This window comes from Bos indicus, chromosome 14 (assembly GCF_029378745.1).
Source record: "Bos indicus isolate NIAB-ARS_2022 breed Sahiwal x Tharparkar chromosome 14, NIAB-ARS_B.indTharparkar_mat_pri_1.0, whole genome shotgun sequence".
Classification (NCBI taxonomy): Eukaryota; Metazoa; Chordata; class Mammalia; order Artiodactyla; family Bovidae; genus Bos; species Bos indicus.
The window spans coordinates 76059332-76078541 of NC_091773.1; the positions used below are offsets into that span (position 1 = coordinate 76059332).

At 38.1% G+C, this 19210-nt stretch overlaps 1 protein-coding gene across 1 annotated transcript in view; it reads right to left on the bottom strand.

The window, feature by feature from the left end:
- Window positions 1-18432, bottom strand: part of LOC139186833 (cyclic nucleotide-binding domain-containing protein 1-like) — a 358895-nt gene extending 340463 nt beyond the window's left edge. The window contains exon 1 of the mRNA XM_070802178.1: window positions 18301-18432. Within this exon, the coding sequence (XP_070658279.1) occupies window positions 18301-18388 (88 nt within the window). The 5' untranslated portion in view covers window positions 18389-18432. The remainder of the gene's footprint in view (window positions 1-18300) is intronic.
- Window positions 18433-19210: the final 778 nt, after the last annotated feature.

Sequence of the window (19210 nt, forward strand, 5' to 3'; positions counted from 1 at the left end):
CAACCCACAGATCAAACCTGTGTTGCTCATATCTTCTGCCTTGGCAAGCGTGTTCTTTACCGTCAGCACCGCCTGGGAAGCCTACAAAACAGACTGCTTCAAAGCAATTAACTGTAGCGTTCTCTACTCTAATGATGAATCCAGTGATAAGTAGAAATTGGCTTAGTACAGTATTCAGAGTACAAATGGTTAAGTAGCAGTAGTAACAGAAACATTATCAATAAACTTTTAGTAAGAATAGCAATTCTTATACTAATAAGTAGGAGTGAATTCTAGCATAGGACTAAAGTAAAGAACAAGGAGTAGGGTAGGAGAAAGGAAAATGTCCATCAGAGACTATCAGTCTAACTAATTCTCTGTATATACTTGGATGGTTGATCTAGTTCTATGTTTCTATTAATAAATAAGCAACTAATTCTCTGTATATACTTGGACAGTTGATCTAGTTCTATGTTTCTATTAATAAATAAGCCTAAATTTGTGTAATAATAGAGAATAAATGCAGGAGGAGAAGGGGACAACAGAGGACGAGATGGTTAGATGGCATTGCCGACTCAATGGACATGGGTTTGGGTGAACTCCGGGAGTTGGTGATGGACAGGGAGGCCTGGCGTGCTGCCATTCATGGGGTCGCAAAGACTCAGACAGGCCTGAGCGACTGAACTGGGCTGAACTGAGCTGAAACACACCTACCGAGAGTGTTAACAGCTCGGGTGGGAGGCCAGAGGTCCCCAAGTGGCAGGAGGGATGAACTGCGAGTGGCAGATTCTGTTTTTTCCTTCTCTACGCAAAATTAAAGGAGGCTTCTTTTTTGTGTTGTGGTGACACCTGGTTCCACCTGAACTTGACTTTATCACAAACCTTGAGCTAACCAATGCAGTTTTTCTCATGGAAATGTCTTTCTTGGGATATGTTAATGAACTATGTATTTGCTTGGAAATCTGCCTTTCTTCAAGATTCATGTCCATTGTGTTATGGCCAGGATGACTCACCCTGTGCCATTGCTATCTCAAAATGCATGTTGTGGGAGAGGGTCCTGGTGCAGCTCTCTCAGTTTTGAGGTGTTTCTTTTCTCTAATCATCAGCTTGCTAATAGGCATATAAGTGAAAGTGAAGTCGCTCAGTCATGTCCAACTCTTTGCCACCCCATGGACTGTAGCCCACCAGGCTCCTCCCTCTATGGGATTCTCCAGCCAAGAGTGCTGGAGTGCGTTGCCAGCTCCTTCTCCGGGGGATCTTCCTGACCCAGGGATTGAACCCCTGTGTCTCCCGCTTTCCAGGTAGACGCTTTAACCTCTGAGCCACCAGAACTCCTTGCTAAAAGCTAGCAAGGGAGCACTCTTTCTGTCTCCTTCTGATGTCTATGTCAGAAGTTTTCACTATCTCTTTTATACTTGAATAAAACTTTTCTACACAAAAAGCTCTGAGTGATCAAGCCTCAGACTGAATTCGTTTCCTCTGGAGGCCATGAATCTGGGCATTGTTCATGGCTCATAGCAGCAACCTTTCACTATGTCAATGGTTAATAGTGTGTTTATTCTTTTCTCTTCACTAATTGCTGTTTTCTAAAATCCCAAAGTTAATTCTTCTTCAAATAACATTCAATAAACATAGGCACTTGAACATTTTCAATTAAATAAACCATCAAAAGGCAAAGAAATAGTGTCCAATGAAGAGCTTCTAAAAATAAAAGTTGACATACCATCATGGACAACTATACAAGCGGGCCTATGTTGTTCTGCCCCTTGTCTGAGCAGTTGACGTTAAAATAAACACGTATTAACTGAAGAGGGGAAAATGAGGGGAATGTTATACAACAAATTGTTGACACAGCTTTGTTTATATCTTGATGAATGCAATCATCTACATCTTTATTGCCTCAACTCACATTCACTTTTCCACTCACTAAAATTTATCTTTTACCTTCATTATTTGTTTAAAATTGTCTTTATTAAAAATTATGGGAAATCCTGTAGTTTCTAGCCCAGTAAATTCTTTTCAGTCTTCATCATACTAACCCGTTTGACGTTTGACACTGCTGAAGTTTCTGCCTGTGAGACCTCTGTGACACCGTGCCTTTCTAACTTGCCTCTTCCTTACGAGGCTGCCCTACAAACTCCCATCTTCCTCCTCTGAGCAAGCTGTCCACCAATCCATTCTCAGGGTCCCTGTCTTGTCTTCTCAGTTTAGACCCTCTCCTTGTATGAGCTTATCAGCACTCACATCCCCACTGTCACACATACACTTCAGATCCTCACACCAAACTCTCTAGCCCAGAATTCTAACTTTCACTTTACTGATAGCCATGTGAATATCATCCAGGGAAATCAAACTCAAGGTAGCAAAAACTTCAGTGATAATTCCTCTCATACTTCTGTCCCTCAAAAGCCTGACCCTTTTCCTGCATCCTCCACCTGGGTTAAGAAAATCCTGTTATTTTCCATAACTCCATCGCCAACTTGGGGTCCCATTCTTTTGTTTCCCTTTCAAGGCCAATGTGTTATGAAACCCATCCATTCTGCCTCTTTTGAAATGTATTCTAAAGTATCTTTCAAACATGTCTTCTCCAATCCTAATGGTGAAGCCGCCAAATAGGGCCGCTGTGAAGAAGTGCCACTCCCATGCAGGCAACATGTCAGAATCGTGTTTGAGAGCCTCTCGGCGTCTCATCTGTATTATTGCAATAATCTCTCTAGTCTTCCTGACTCCAGTCTCTTCTGTCCCAACCCATCCTTCATGCTAGTATCACAGTACTTTCTAAAATTCCAATGGGAGGGACTTCCCTGGCAGTCAGTGGTTAAGACTCCACACTTCCACTGCGTGTGGGTTTGATCCCTGGTGGGGGAACTAAGATCCCATATGCCATACAGTGCGACCACAAAAAAGAGAAGGAAAGAAAATCCCAGTGGTGATCACATAACTTTGTATGGAACACAATGCCTTTCCAAATCATAAATTAACCTCATTGAACTTCATTAAACACCACCACCATGTTCATCTCCCTTGCTCCCCATGTTTCAATAACACATTTTCCACACGTTTGCTATCTCCTCCATGAACATATTTAGTCCTTTCATTATGATATTCTCTTTGGTTCTTTCTCAACTTAAAAAAAAAAAAAAAAAAGCTTATCCATCCATTTAGATCCATCCCAAAAGTTGACTTGTCTGTGACATTTAAACTTCTCATCACTCAGAAAAAGCAGTTTTACTAAACCTGAAAAGAGTTGTAGTGGAGCAAGCATCATCCTTTGTTATGATTTTTTCAATTGTACTTAATGTTTATTTCAATTTATCACTGTCCCCTAAAGGTAGGATCCACTTCTTCACTCATATATGAAACACTAGAACTTAACACAATGCTTGAATTTAAATAAATATTGTTTGTTAAATTATAATGGAAAATTAGAACATTGTTCTATATGTCAGACAAAGGTCAGTTGCACGCAAGGAAAATACATCAAGGAAAACCAATGAAGGCAGGAATAGCTGATGAATATAAAGTTTCTAAAGAATATGGCAAAGAATACCCACCAAAAGCTAATAGATGAACAAATGAAACAACTCTGCCCCTTGTAGGGTACTGTACATGGATCATTTTACCTTCTTTTCTACATGAGGTTGAAGATCACAGAAATGTCATTTTTGGCATTAAAAAGCTATTCACCATGGCAAAGAGTTCACTAAGTAAAAAAGTGTACAAAGGGGAAATATTCAGATCTTCATTACACTGAGGATTAAACACATTTCCTTACTACAAACTTTGAAGAACATCAGCCAAATGATGTGATGTCAATGAACCTTAAAAGAAGCAAGCATACGCATACTTCTCTCGTTTGAGGAAACAAGCAGAGTTCTCCAGGGGAAGATTGTAGGGTCCTGGAGGATACAACCGATGAACTCTTACCTGGAATGGCAGGGTCTCAAGACTGAATACTCTCAAGAACCCTAAGCCCATGATATATATGAAATGTAGAGTCGAACAAGAATTCCACCTGTACTTATATTCTTTTTAGGAGTCAGGTTGTTGTAATGGTAAAATAGAGGGCAAATGTTAGGTGACAATCACAGAAGCAGCTGATCTCAGTCAGTCATTAAAGAGAAATAGAGAAATCTCTACCAAGAAACCTTGGCAGAATTATGACACTTGAATTATGACAGCACTAATTAGAGACATACAATTTAGGGAAGAGTACAGAACAGAGCTGATGAGAAAGTGTTCACAGTTAACATACAAGAAAATCCCATCAGTCTGCTACCCTAGTTCATTCATTTTTCTTGCAAGTAATCCACCTTCCAAAAAATAACCATCATTCAACAATACTAATACCTAGGCATAACATACTCTAAGAGAAATTGTGAAAACACTTAACTTATCAAATGAAAAATAACATGCATTAGAAGATATAATAAATAGGAAATGGGAAGAAAGTCCCACCACACACACACACAAACTCTTGATGAAAGAAAAATGACCCATAAGGCATTAAATATAAATAAAACTATATAAATAAATTACAAATGAACAGGTTATATTCAAGAAAGGAAAGAAAAATAATTATAACAAAATCTACATTAGAAATAGCAAAAATGTCAATAGAGTATTAAGAAAATATGGTCCTAGAGCATAGATGTTCACATAAATAGAGAAGAAAAAAAGATGAAAGTGATAAATGAAGACAGGAGACACTACATGTGAAAACTATTCCTGAAGAAGGAAATAGTAACAATGGTAAGGGTATGTGTGGCAGGGAGGGGGGAATCTTGAATATATAATACAAGAACATTTTTCTCATACAAAGACCTGAATCTGAAGAACTAAATACCATGACCCAGCACGGGAAAGAGAAAGCATAGTTAAGGATCTACAAAGAGACTAGATATTTTAGATGCACTGGGTTACCTTCTAAACGTTGCTGTTTCAAAGGTAAACAATTATTTTAGCACCCAGCCAAAAGAGGAAGTGTCTCCTGTAAGAGTTAAAACTCAGTTTGGCCTTAGTTTTCTCTGCAGCAAAGTCCTGGCAAACAGTAAGACAATTTTTTCCCTGACAAACAGTAAGACAAATTTTTCTTAAATATAAATATAAAGGTAATTTTATAAATATATATAATAAGTATATAAGGTATATATAAATAAAAATAAAGGTAACAAATAAAAACTTCAGAGATTATAATGTACCATGAGCTCTCTGAAAAATACAATTTGATAGACATACAACTAAGGCTTAAATGGTATGGACTGTGCTAGTCAAGGGGCTTCCCAGGTGGCACTAGTGGTAAAGAACCTGCCTGCCAATGCAGGAGAAGTAAGAGTTGTGAGTTCGATTCCTGGATCAGGAAGATCCCCTGGAGGAGGGTATGGCAACCCACTCCGGTATTCTTGCCTGGAGAATTCCATGGACAGAGGAGCCTGGTGGGCTACCATCCATAGGGTCTCAAAGAGTCACAACTGATCCAATTTAGCAAGCATGCATTCTAACAAGGGTTAAGTAAATCCTTAAACCTTAACACAAATTTTAGATTCTCCATGATTCTAGTGGGGACAGTATAAATAATAATGAGTAACAAACTGGAAGTTTCATCAGAGAAGCAAAAGTATAAAACATATTTGTATAAATTTCCTCACACAACAGATAGTAGTTCAGACTAAAGAACCTTGAAAACTAATGGATGTGTACTAATAATATTTGAAGGTATGAATTTAGCCAAAGACTTAGACATTAATATTTATTAGACATTAATAATCAAATTAAGATATGAAGAAAGTTTTCTCATTTTGTATTAGATTGTCAATATCCATTGTCTAAAGTTAATGAGTCAAGAAATACAGGTTTAGATATGGAGCCTTACTATTAAATGTTTTCCAAATTAAATGGCATTAAAATTTATAAATCAAAAATCTCAGCTTTTGTATTAACAAATTAGCTATACCTCAATTTTAAAAGAAGGAAACGGCAACCCACTCCAGTACTCTTGCCTGGAGAATCTGATGGAGGGAGGAGCCTGGTAGGCTACAGTCCATGGGGTCGCAAAGAGTCAGACATGACTGAGCGACTTCACTTCAATTTTAAAAATTGTTTAAAAAAAGCTAATTGGAAAGAAAAACTCAGGAGACAAAATAATTTCCACAGTAAGTTCTTTTCCTTTTTAACCCCAAAGTTAAGTGGAAAGTGAATCACTGAGGATATAATTATTTTACATAGCTAATGAGATACGTAATCATATATCAAATTTATTCCTTAAATCAAAGAGCATATCAAAACTGAAATTATAAAATATCAAGAAAGTAAAAATAGTGAATGCTTTCATGAACCAATACACTCCCCTAAATATGTATATTATATTACAATAAAGGAAAAAGAATTAAGCATTCTTCTCAAGAAGTTATAAAAAGCAAAATAATAAGAGAAATGGAAGAGAGAAAATAGGAAAGTAGAAATTAATGAACTTATAAAACAGGAAAAACTGTTGAAAAGTAAGCAAATTCAAGAGCTTGTTCTTTAAAGGGAAAAAATAAACTACTGACTTATCTAAACAAATAAAAAAAGTCATAAGTACTCAATGTCAGAAAGATAACTAGGGTGTAATTAACTTGAAATATCATAAAGATAATGTATTTTTTACAACAACATGCAAAATAATTAAAATTCTGATTTAAAAATGAGTGAGTTTTCAGGAAAATGTATATTTCCTAAATTGACCCTAGAAGAGAGACAAAACCTAAATAAATAATTTGCCTTGAAAGAAGTAGAAAGTAATCTCACAGTTCAGTTTCTCTCTCTCTTACACACACACACAAATGTATCAAAGCAAGGTGTGATCACGGTGAGTTCTATAAAATTTTTATAGGAGAAATAACTCTAATGTTATTTAAATGTTTCAGAACACAGAAAAAAAAACCCTTCCAAATTTCTTTGATGAAGCAAGTAAAGCAATCCAGGTGTGACGACAGTGTGAAAATGAAAAACAGATACTGATCTCATATATAAATAAAAATGAATACGTTTAAGTACAGAAGCATATTAACATAATCATACCCACAAAAAATTTAAGATTATCATAGTAATTTGAAGAAACTTCAAGTTACAACGATGTAATTTACCACAAGTGAACATTTTAAAAATCATAACTTCAACAGATGCAGAAGTCGTCAATAAAATTCAACACTGTTTTTAAATAACGGAAGTCGAAAAAAGGTTCTTAACTTGATGAATACATAAAACCAAAAGACAGCGTCATGTTTAATGCTGAAACGCTACAAGCAACAGCATACATTGAGGAACAGAATACAAACATTCACTAGTGCAACACACATCTTCAAGTACCACGGAACGTGATTTGATAAAAGAAATATGCAAGGTATAAAAATTCAGGAAAAAGAGACAAAAAAGATCAGTTGACAGAGATCACCATAACAAATATAACACTAATAATGGAAAGGTTTGAAAAACTGTAAGAAATACTAAAATATAACACAGAGACAAGAAGTAAACAAGTGTTCTTAGAAAAATGACGCCAATTTGAGGGTGGGGTGATTTGAGAGAATAGCATTGAAATATGTATGTTCAGTTCAGTCGCTCAGTCGTGTCCGACTCTTTGCGACCCCATGAATCGCAGCACGCCAGGCCTCCCTGTCCATCACCATCTCCCGGAGTTCACTCAAACTCACGTCCATCGAGTCGGTGATGCCATCCAGCCATCTCATCCTCTGTCGTCCCCTTTTCCTCCTGCCCCCAATCCCTCCCAACATCAGAGTCTTTTCCAATGAGTCAACTCTTCGCATGAGGTTGTTACCATATGTAAAATTGATGTCCAAATGCAAGTTCCATGCATGAAGCGGGTCACCCAAAGCCGGTGTACTGGGACAATCCTGTATAGGATGGGGAAGGAGGTGGCAGGGGTCGGGGGATCAGGTTGCAGGGAACACATGTATACCTGTGGCCGATTCATGCTGACGTAAGGCAAAACCAACACAATATTGTAATTATCTTCCAATTAAAATAAATAAATTTTTTAAAAAGATAAAAATGGTGCCAATAGACAGTTAATGCAAGGCTGCCACAAACTTTCATTTTGTAGAACATGCAATATCTACAACAAATAAAATAAGGTATGCCTGTTAAAAAAAGAATGAAAAAAGGGGCAAAATTATTTGATAATATTGTAATTATCTAAGTAGAAAACAGAATTTCATAGATGGAAATTCCCTTAGGGTATCAATTTAAGTGGCTAATTATGAGAGTAACTAGATTTTCAATAGCTTTTACCTTCCTCTGAACCAACGAGTCCCAAAACTGCTGAGAGAGTAGAGAAAGGTAGGCGTCAATTCCAGCTGTAGGTGTGGGGTGATGATAAGGTGTCCCAAGGCACAATACCAGGGTGGTGGGCACCCACACGTGGGGTGGGCCCCGGAAGAGTATTAGAGGCCAAGAGGGGTAAGGACCACAAAAGTGGGAAATGGGAGGGGTCAGGACGTGCCAGGGTTGAGTGTAGGACCCTCAGTGGGGATGAGGAGAGGGGTAGTGGTACGAAAAATGGGCCACATACAGGGGATCTAGTCAAAGGCGTTTGGATTAATAGGAACACGGTTTCGTACTTGAGAGAAGAGACTTATAGAAGGAGAACACCAAAATGACTATAGAGTTGCAACACTAAGTTGCAATAGAAATAAATTGATATGCAAGCAAAATAGAAACAAAAATATTTTTTATTAGAAACAAATTGATATGCAAGCAAAAATAACTGTAAAATCTAATTCCTTAAATCTGTTTGAGAGGGGCTGGGAGTAGTAACACTCTAACATCAACAAACACCCAAAGTACCCAGAGTACCTGATCTTGATTTTTAAATCCAAGTCTGCATTAAAATGAACTAGGGCTCTTTGGGAAAATGGCTGGTCTGTGGGCTCAGGCAAGGAAAAGTCCAAGATGAACCTGAAAAAAATCTTATTGCTCTAGGAAGTAAAGAAATGCTTAACAACCTTGAGAGCACTCCCAGTGGCAAGACTGAATAATTAAACAATTTAGGCATAAACACATATAATGATAGTAATTCATCAAAACACTTTGAATTAACTCTTGCTGTTATTGTTTAGTCACTAAATCATGTCCCACTCTTTTGTGACACCACGGACTAGAGCCCGCCAGGCTCCTCCATCCATGGGATTTTCCAGCCAAGAATACTGGAGTAGGTTGCCATTTCCTTCTCTAGGGGATCCTCCTGACCCAGGGATCGAACCCCCATCTCTGGCTTGGCAGGTGGATTCTTTATCGCTGAGCCACCAGGGAAGCCCTTTTGAATAAATGAGGAAATCATAATTTTACAATGATTAATGATTAAATATTTGAGAAGAAATAGAATATTTATATACTTTCAAAATACTTTTTGACAAAATACTTATTAATTTTAAAAAAAGGAAAGAGTAAATTTACAGCAAAGCTCTCTGTGTGTACTGTAATCAACTGATTAAAGTAAAATTATGCACCACCTGGTAAGACAGAAGGAGAACACAGAATCACTCCTGTGACATTCCTGCCAAAGATAACTGACTTGAATCTAATTGTAAGGAAATATCAGACAAGTCAAACTGAATCATAACCTACTAATAATGGTTTGTAATTTCCCAGCATCAAGGTCATGAAATGCAAGGAAAACTTAGGAACCGTTCCCGACTAAAGGAGATCAAAGAGACAAGACAATGAAATGCAATGTGAGATTTTAAATTGAATCCTTTATTTACAGAAGACTATAAGAACAACTGGCTAAATTTGAATGTGGTCCAAAGATTAGATTACAGTAATTTATCTGTGTTAAGTTCCTGGTTGTGATGAATGTACTGTGATTACATAATAAGAGAATGTCCTTGTTTTTCTGAAATATTTAAGGATGATGGAGTGCCAAATGGCTCTGGGAAAGTATATTTCTTTATGTTGAATTTACAGCATTTCCGTACAATTGTGGCTTCAATTTTTTATTTTATCTTTTAATTCAATAGCTTCTGTGTATGACTTTTATAGTTAGAAAACATAATGAGAAAAAGATCTTTCTAATAAAAAGGAAAAAATTAAATGCCTAGGAATAAGCTTTATTGAGTGTCATATATGGATACCTGCATAACTTGGAAGTAGAAAGGTTGAATAAAGATACCAGTTCCTGAGTAGAAAAACTCAACACCAGAAAGACGTCTGTTCTCCTTAAATTAATTTTAAATTTAGCACATTTTTTCCAGATAAAATACCAAAACGTTTATTTGTTGAAGAAGTCCAGTAAAAATGGAAGAATAGCCAGAAAAATGTCTGTTAAAAAAGAGTAATCAGTAAAGATTAATCTTAATAGGTATTGAAATATAAGGCTTCAAAATTATAAAGTTCAACATGAATGCATAAATAGATGAGAGAAAACAAGAGATTAGTGTTAAAAGTAATAATATACTCCAGATATAAATCCAGTATTTAATACAAACTGACATTTTAAATTAGTAGATAAGAATTACTCAACAAATGGTGTTAGAACAGTTGGTTGGTCACTTGGAAAAATATTATGTTGTAGCCTTACATCACTATTCTAAAGTAAATGCATTCACAATGATTTTTAGACGCACCAAATATTTATTTAACAAGTTTGACACTGAAAAATAAAACTATATCAACACTAAGAGAAAGCATGGAGGAAATATGTTTAAATCTTGATATGAAAAATGACATTCTAAGCAAACATCAATAACAGAGGACAAAGCTACACAAACATCCTAAAATCTTTGTCAGACACAAAAATCATAAAGACAAAAGAAAAATGCAAACTGAGAAAAATATTTGTAAAGCTGAAGCTGAAGGGCTCGTTTCTTTTATAAACAAAGAGTTGTTTTAAGTAAAAGGGAAAACAAACCTTAGTGAATGGGCAAGGGACATAAACAGCTATTCACATAAATACAAATTGCCAAAAATATATGAAAAGATGCTAAACCTCGCTATTTAAGAAAAATAAAGAGCAGTTAAAATTGTTTTCAATTAATTTATTGACAAACATTTGTTTTATAATACACGACATCAGTAGAAATGCTGTAAAATAGAAGTTTACATGCACTGATGGGAGGACTAGAAATTAGTACAGCCCTTTCAGAGGACAGTATCAGTAGTTACCAAATTTAAAATGCACACATCCTTTGGCCTTGCAGTTCTATTGAAGCACTTGCTTACCAACTTTAAAAGGTACATGCAAGGTGTTTATTTGATTTTAACAGCAAAACTTGCTAGAAACAAATTCCCACCACATTAGTGAGGATCCAATAGCCAGGAAACAGAAGCCATATCAGTATTTTTAATGGAAAAAAATAATACAAAGGATTGTTAGGTATTAAAGAGATGAAAAGACAAAAAAAAAGGAACATCACATACCATGCAGAAAGCATCTACCACCAATATTTCTTGCTGATGAAGCAAAGGAAAGAGGTTTAATTACTAAAACTTAGAAACTGGATCAATGGGCCTACAAAGCTGAAACATGGCCCTCTGGGGACAGGGCCTACGCAGCTGGCACTGGATTTTTGAAGGGAGGTGATGGGGCTGTTCCTGAGAATGTCGGGAAAACTGCAAACGGAATTAATTGCTGCTGCTGGAACAGCCAGCCACTGCCTGGGTGAAAAACGCATTTCTGGTGAGATACTAACAAGGAGAAAAAAACCAAAAACAGAAATCAGAAGAATAAACACTTTCCTTAACTTGCCTCCTGCCTTCCAATCTGCCTCTAACACTGCTATTGACAGAGCCTGATAGGAGGCCACCTGTCTTCTCGGGAAAAACTGGTTTGCAGAGTCCCAGCCCCAGTTTCATAAAGCAGAATATAGAAGGGTGGATTAGAAGATGAGACACACTAACTTAAACATCCTTTAGTAGTATTTTGGTGTATTCAAACACATATAAACATGAATATGCTTGGAAAACTCCGAGAAAAAATATTTTTATGATACTTCTGAGGATAAGATCAGGAGTATGGGCTGGGAGGAAGACTCACTCAACTTTTAATATTCTCGTGATTCTGTGTGTGTGCTCAGTTATGTCTGATGCTCTGCAACCCCATGGACTGTATGTAGCCTGCCAGGCTCCTCTGCCCATAGAATTTTCCAGGCAAGAATACTGGCATGGATTGCCATTTCCTACTCCAAGGAATCTTCCTCCCTCAGGGATAGAATCTTAGGCCTCTTAGGTCTCCTGCATTAGCAGGCAGGTACCACTAGCATGACCTGGCCTTGTGTCTGATGCATGTACTATTTATGTAATGATTTGTAAAAGAGCAGTCTTCACCAAAATTCCCACAAATTGAGATTTATTCATTCTTCTGTCAATTTACTAAACACTTGAATGCTAAGCATTAGACAAACAAATTTTTCTCAGCATCAGGGTCTTTCCAAATGAGTCAGTTCTTCACATCAGGTGGCCAAAGGATTGGAGTTTCAGCTTCAACATCAGTTCTTCCAATGAATATTCAGGACTGATTTCCTCTAGGATGGACTGGTTGGATCTCCTTGCAGTCCAAGGGATTCTCAAGAGTCTTCTCCAACACCACAGTTCAAAAGCATCAGTTCTTCGGTGCTCAGCTTTCTTTAGGTTCTTCGGTGCTCAGCTTTCTTTAGGTCCAACTCTCACATCCATCGGAGAAGGCAATGGCACCCCACTCCAGTACTCTTGCTTGCAAAATCCCATGGACGGAGGAGCCTGGAAGGCTGCAGTCCATGGGGTCGCTGAGGGTCGGACACCACTGAGGGACTTCACTTTCACTCACATCTATACATGACTACTGGAAAAACCATAGCTTTGACTAGATGGACATTTATTGGCAAAGTAATGTCTCTGCTTTTTAATATGTTGTCTAAGTTGGTCATAGCTTTTCTTCCAAGGAGCAAGCGTCTTTTAATTTCTTGGCTGCAGTCACCATCTGCAGTGATTTTGGAGCCCCCAGAAATAAAGTCTGTCTCTGTTTCCATTGTTTCCCCATTTATTTGGGGAAACATGACATTTATTTGCCATGAAGCGATGGAACAGGATGCCATGATGTTTGTTTTTTGAATGTTGAGTTTTAAGCCAGCTTTTTTACTCTCCTCTTTCACTTTCAAGAGGCTCTTTAGCTCCTCTTCATATGAGGCTTTTAAGGCAGGACTATTTTGCCCGTGCCCTTTGTGACTCTGATTACCTTGATCCTGGGGGCCAAAGAGGACTCTGCGGGCTGCTGCCCTGGCAGCTGTGAGAACTGCTTCCACAAAAGGGCAGCACCTGATTCTGCCCTTCTGGAAGGTTGTGATTCTATCCTACAGTCTTCTGAGGGCAGTTGCCAAATAGGGTCACACGAATGTTTACTCCTAGTAAGCTCTCTCATCCTCCTGAGAAGTGTTGCAGGTAGCTTTCAAGAACATCAATCAAATCATTTTAGCTGCATTTTACCCTTTATCAAATGTAAAGTTTATGACATGAGAGACAGACTTAAGCCCAATCATGAAAATTTTAAATGTCAGATTGAGGGAAATGAATTGTTATCTAAGTTTTGGAGGAGAGTAGGGCCCTGATAATTTTTGAGCAGAGAGTTACTATGATCTACTTTTAAATCATCATATCACCAAGAAAATGTGGCCCACAATGTATGTTGGGAGGAAGGTGACAGACGGCTGGAAGGGCAATACCAGAGGGCTAAAGCAGGAGCTACTGCAGAGCTGACTGCCGGGAGCAGAGCAGTAAATAGCCTGAGACCGGGGGTGACCCAGAGTGACCTCTACAGAGACCTGACCTGTGATGAGCTGCAATTTTCTTCGAGGTCTCCTGCCTGAACACCGCAGTCACGATTAAACTCAAGTTTAAGTTGCCATGCAGGAGACCTGGGTTCAATCCCTGGTCCGGAAGATCCCATGGAGAAGGAAAAGGCCATTCACTCATGTGTTCCTGCCTGGAGAATTCCATGGACCGAGAAACCTGGTGGGCTACAGTCCATGGGGTCACAAAGAGTTGGACACGACTGAGCGACTAACACTTCCACTTTTTTTCACTTAAATTGCGGTAACTTCATTTCTAAAGGCCATTCAAGATTTTCTAACAGAAAGTATAAGCACATTGAGGACCAAAGTAAAAAGTCTACTTTTTCAATAAAATATTCATCCTTTCTCCTTTGGGACTTAAAGAAAAATTTAAGTGACTTTTAAACTGAAACAAAGTAGAGAAAACAACTTTCCAATATTTCTTTTCCTAAACTGTCTGATGTTATGTTCCATTAGGATGATGATTGATTACATTCCCCCAGAGACACACACAATAACTCGACCACTTTTTCCATCTTTTATCCCTTCTTGGAATACCCATTCTCGTCTTTCTCAGCTCTGTTTCTCAGCCTTGCTTTCTTTACACATTACAAAGTCTGCTTCTCCACAGACAAGCCCCAAACCTCTTTCTCTTACTTGGACTCCTAGGATTTGCATAGTGTAGAACTTTAAAATGGAGTAATATTCCCCCTGACAGATAAATATACATTCTGAGGGTCTTTTAATATTTTGCTATGAGAGAAATAACAACTCTCGAGATACAGGAAATGCAGTTGAAAAGTTAGTAATGATGACACCGTTTTTTTCATATGCCCTTAAAATGAAAAAAAAAAAAAGCAAAGGAAAGCATTCATTTAGGAGTAGTATCTTGTTCTAAATTCCTTCAAGCATCTCTGATCTTATCTTGTTTCCTTCTACATCCCCATATGTTGCAACAAGCAAAATGTACCCACTGACATCTTTTGAACCTGAAAGCCATTTGTTACTGGGAAAGCAAACAAACAAACCCTTTTGTTAAAGTGCAGAAATTATCAGATAAACCAGTACAAAATGCAAAGCACACTTTTGGAATTGTCCTTTCTCAAAAGGATAAACCTAATAAGTATGAATAAAAAAAAGGTATAACTTATTAACCCAAACAAAGGTAGCTAACTGGACCATACTAATTATAGGTGTGAAATGGTTTCCTCTAGCCAAATGATAAAGGAGAGCGCTCTGTCTCCTTAAAAAAAACCAAAAATTTTTAACTTTTTTCTTCCTTTTGTCTCTTCAGAAAATCAACGGCTTAGTAATAACGGATCTAATGCGTCCCTAGATTAGATGCTATTTCACATAGGTGGTAAAACTACTGCAGCTTTAGCTAACATGTAAGATTTTTTAAAGAAAACTTACCCAGCATAAAAAGTGGTATGACATTTTTGCTTTTGAGAACAATCATCTCTTTCCTGGATTATGAAGAATCCAGAGATACAAGTCAAAAAGATTGTAAAAGGCTTGAAAGTTTCAAAGAAAATATTTGTAAGTGAGTTAAGAAGCTTAACTACTGGAGTGTTTGTGAGTCTGAATTTCAGAGCCAAGGAGATGGCACTGGGGCGGGGGAGGCTGGTATTTAAAGATGTGTGATATATTCTCTTCCTTAAATCAAGAGTGTCGAGGTAGATGGCAAAATTCAAACAAATGCCTCACCATCATTTAAGTGGTAAACTGTGTGAGGGATTTCAGGGTGGTGGGCAAGGAGGAAGCCAAAGCGCGGCTGACTTTGTTGCTGGTTTATGAGTAGAGGAAACTCATAACAAGGACGATACTGTGAATAATCTCCACCACTTGACAACTACGTGAACACTAGTGTGACGCCTAAGCCTCCCTGTCCCTAACTGTACAATACAGCATGTGCTGGATTTGTGTTGCCACTGTAACAAATTACCACCGACCTGCTGGCTTAAAGCAACACAACTTTTTATCTTTGTTCAGACTTCTCTAAGTCAGAAGTCTGAAACAGGTCTCACTAAGCTAAAATCATATTGTCAGCAGGACTGCATTCCTTCTACAAACTCTAGCTGCCAAGTCACCTCAGTCGTGTCTGACTCTGTGCGACCCCATAGACGGCAGCCCACCAGGCTCCCCCGTCCCTGGGATTCTCCAGGCAAGAACACTGGAGTGGGTTGCCATTTCCTCCTCCAATGCATGAAAGTGAAAAGTGAAAGTGAAGTCGCTCAGTCATGTCCGACTCTTAGCGACCCAGTGGACTGCAGCCCACCAGGCTCCTCCGTCCATGGGATTTTCCAGGCAAGAGTGCTGGAGTGGGGTGCCATTGCCTTCTCCACACAAACTCTAGAGAAGAACCCATTTCTTTTCCAGCTTCTAGGGGCCACCCGAATTCTTTGGCTTACCGACTCCTTCTATCTTCAAAGTCAGCAATAGCCAATCCAGCCTTTCTCATCCTGTATCTGCCGCACAGGCTTCCCTCTTCCACTTATAAGGACCCTTCAGATTATGATGGGCCCACCAGATATTCCAGAACACTGTCCCGTCTCAAAGTCAGCTGATTAACAGCCTCAATTTCATCTGTAACCTTAAGTCCATGTGCCAAGTAACACGGCATACTCATAGTTCAAGGGATTAGGACGTGGATCTTTGTGGTAAGCAGGCCATCATTCTGCTTGCCACAGAGCTCATGGGTTCTTGTAGAAAATAAATGAAATAACAACATAACGTGCAAAATATTTACACACTGCCTATAGAAAGCCCTCAGTAAATGTTATCCACAGACGAAATTTATAGAGAAGGCAGGCGTGACTCACTAAACATAACATAGCTAAGCTGACCCTGTGAACTGGAATGTATATAATGCCTAGACTTTATTTAAGGTCCTTAACTGCACCTTCCTATTTATGTCTGTTGCATTTTGAGTAGCTCCTTCTTATATCTCCTTTATAATTCAGGTTCAGTCATATTTGGCTTGAAAGCATCCTCACACACACTTTCATGAGATCATTGTTTCAGCAGAGTTTAATGGGGGAAATTGCTGACTTGTTAGAGTTAGCACAAAGGCACAGCTAGTAAGCAAGCCGGACACGTATCTAAAGAGAAGTCACACACAGAACATGAAGCAGGAAACTCTAAAGGGACGATCGGGAGCCCCGTGCCTTTCCATTATGTTCTATTCAGTTCTGAGATCTAAATTGCTGCTGATTTTTCATCTTTTAATCACTTCACACAAGTTAAGTGTCCTTGGGAGACGCTACAGAGGGTAGCTCATATCTCATCCCATTGATTCTAAATTAATTTGATCTTTTAACTCCCAGCTACTGTAGTTCCTAGGCTGCTAAAAAGAAACCATCTTAGAGTAACTTTTTTCTGTACAGTACAGACTGCCGTTTTTTGACAAAATTACATTTGACATTTATTTTCACTGACACTGAAATATGATTTTGACTACATACAAGAATTTTTGCACAATAATAATAAAAGCATATAGAAGTAGCTTACATAGGAGTAAATTTGATTTAACATAAGGACTTCATTTAATACTGTTCAAGGCTTAAGTAGAGCCTTTCAAATGGTATCAAGTGCTGCCTGTGGCAACTTTTTGCTGGTGACTATATTCATTAATTTAAAATATATATATATATACATAAAAGTTAATTCTCAGAGGAAGATAAAAGAACGATAGGTTAGCTTTTTCAAATCAATGCTAGAAATTTGCCCAGTAAATATTAAAATAATAAGATAAATGCATTATTGAAGTTGAAAAGGTCACAATTACTGCTAGTATCTAAAAATTTTTTTAAATCTCAGCTATCACTGGGATGATTACATATTATTAGTCAGTGTATTAGTGATCAAATAATAGATCTATGAATTTGATGACTATGATGAGAGGTCTTGAGAAAAATATTCTAGTTTAGTCTGACTCTATAAATTGAGAAAACACTGTAAATTATATAAACTTCAAAAGGTTTAACTCAAAATGTATAGTTCTTTTAATATTGTAAACCAAAGACTACAAAATTAAAATAAAATGGGAATAACTTTCAGAGCAAGAAAAATGGGAATTGTGTCTTTTTTTGCCTTGAAAATTTTAAATAGGAATTCTCCTAGTAAAAGTTATGCATGAATTAACTCACAAAGGACAGGCTGTAAGCCTGACTCTCGGTAGGCACCTGGAGACCTGTCCAAAGCAAGGGGCCTGTTCACGGGTGAGACAAGCGACCTCTCCAAGCCTTGGTATTTTTCCATTTTTGAACTATTTGTTATTTGAAGCTCTGAGAGCTCATAAAAATACTCATTTTACTAAGTAAAGTACTGGAAACCTAGAGAACAAAAACATTTTCGGAAGGACACAGCAGAGTTGGAATCCCTATGTTCTTTCCAGTCCCCTGTGTTGTCAGTAAGGCTCCCGGGTGCCTACCAACCCTGAAAAGCCCCATTTGTTTTCTCTGGGGTAAGGACCATTGAAAAAAAAAAAAAAAGCTAGACCCTACAGGTTTTCCCCACTCACTTGGAATACTGCGAAGTGGAGGAGGAGGCACATTGCTTACAGCTATCATATGAGATAGAATGGCTGCTGGAAGAGGAGACATAGGCATCTTGATGGCTCAAAGGCAGCTGACCAGAGGCTTCTTAAGAGGCAAATGACCACTCCTCTCCTTGAGGCATCACAAAGCAGAACCCTTAAGGAATGCCCTGATAGGTAAAGTAATATGGAATCTTCAAGTTCACAGTTCTATGTGTGTATACGTATTCTAAGAGTGAAACCTAGACCAGGAAGAGTGATATTTTATTCCAGTGGAACTTATGAAGGAGGCTTTGTGAGCTATAGTGAGCAATAAGGACTTAAGCTGCTGCTGCTGCTAAGTCGTTTCAGTCGTGTCCGACTCTGTGTGACCCCATAGACGGCAGCCCGCCAGGCTTCCTGTCCCTGGGATTCTCCAGGCAAGAATACTGGAGTGGATTATTTTCTAGTGTCATAACTATAATGGGTCATAACCCAAAAAGGCTGTGACTGATTCCTGAGCATTATATACGGTTATAATTATTCATAGATCAACTTCATCTGGAAAACATTAATAGCCACTCCAAAGGACTGAAGAGGGAAGTAATAATGCACAGGCAGATACAGCAGAATCCATAGCACTCACGAGTCCAGGTTGGGTAAAGGAAGAATTCATGTCATTGGTCTTTCACTGTCCTGAGCCTTTTTTTCAGGTTACTAAATGTCTGCATTAGATTGGAAACCTTTTATGTAACAGCAGCAACAGGACTGTTTATACTGCTCTCCAAGGCTACATACATACAATAAAACATACCTTCTAATGATCAGACACCAGTATACACCATATTCGGCTAAGGTATGATATATGTTTTTTCTTGTTTTCTTCTGCTTCACAATAATTAAGGCTCCCAACAAC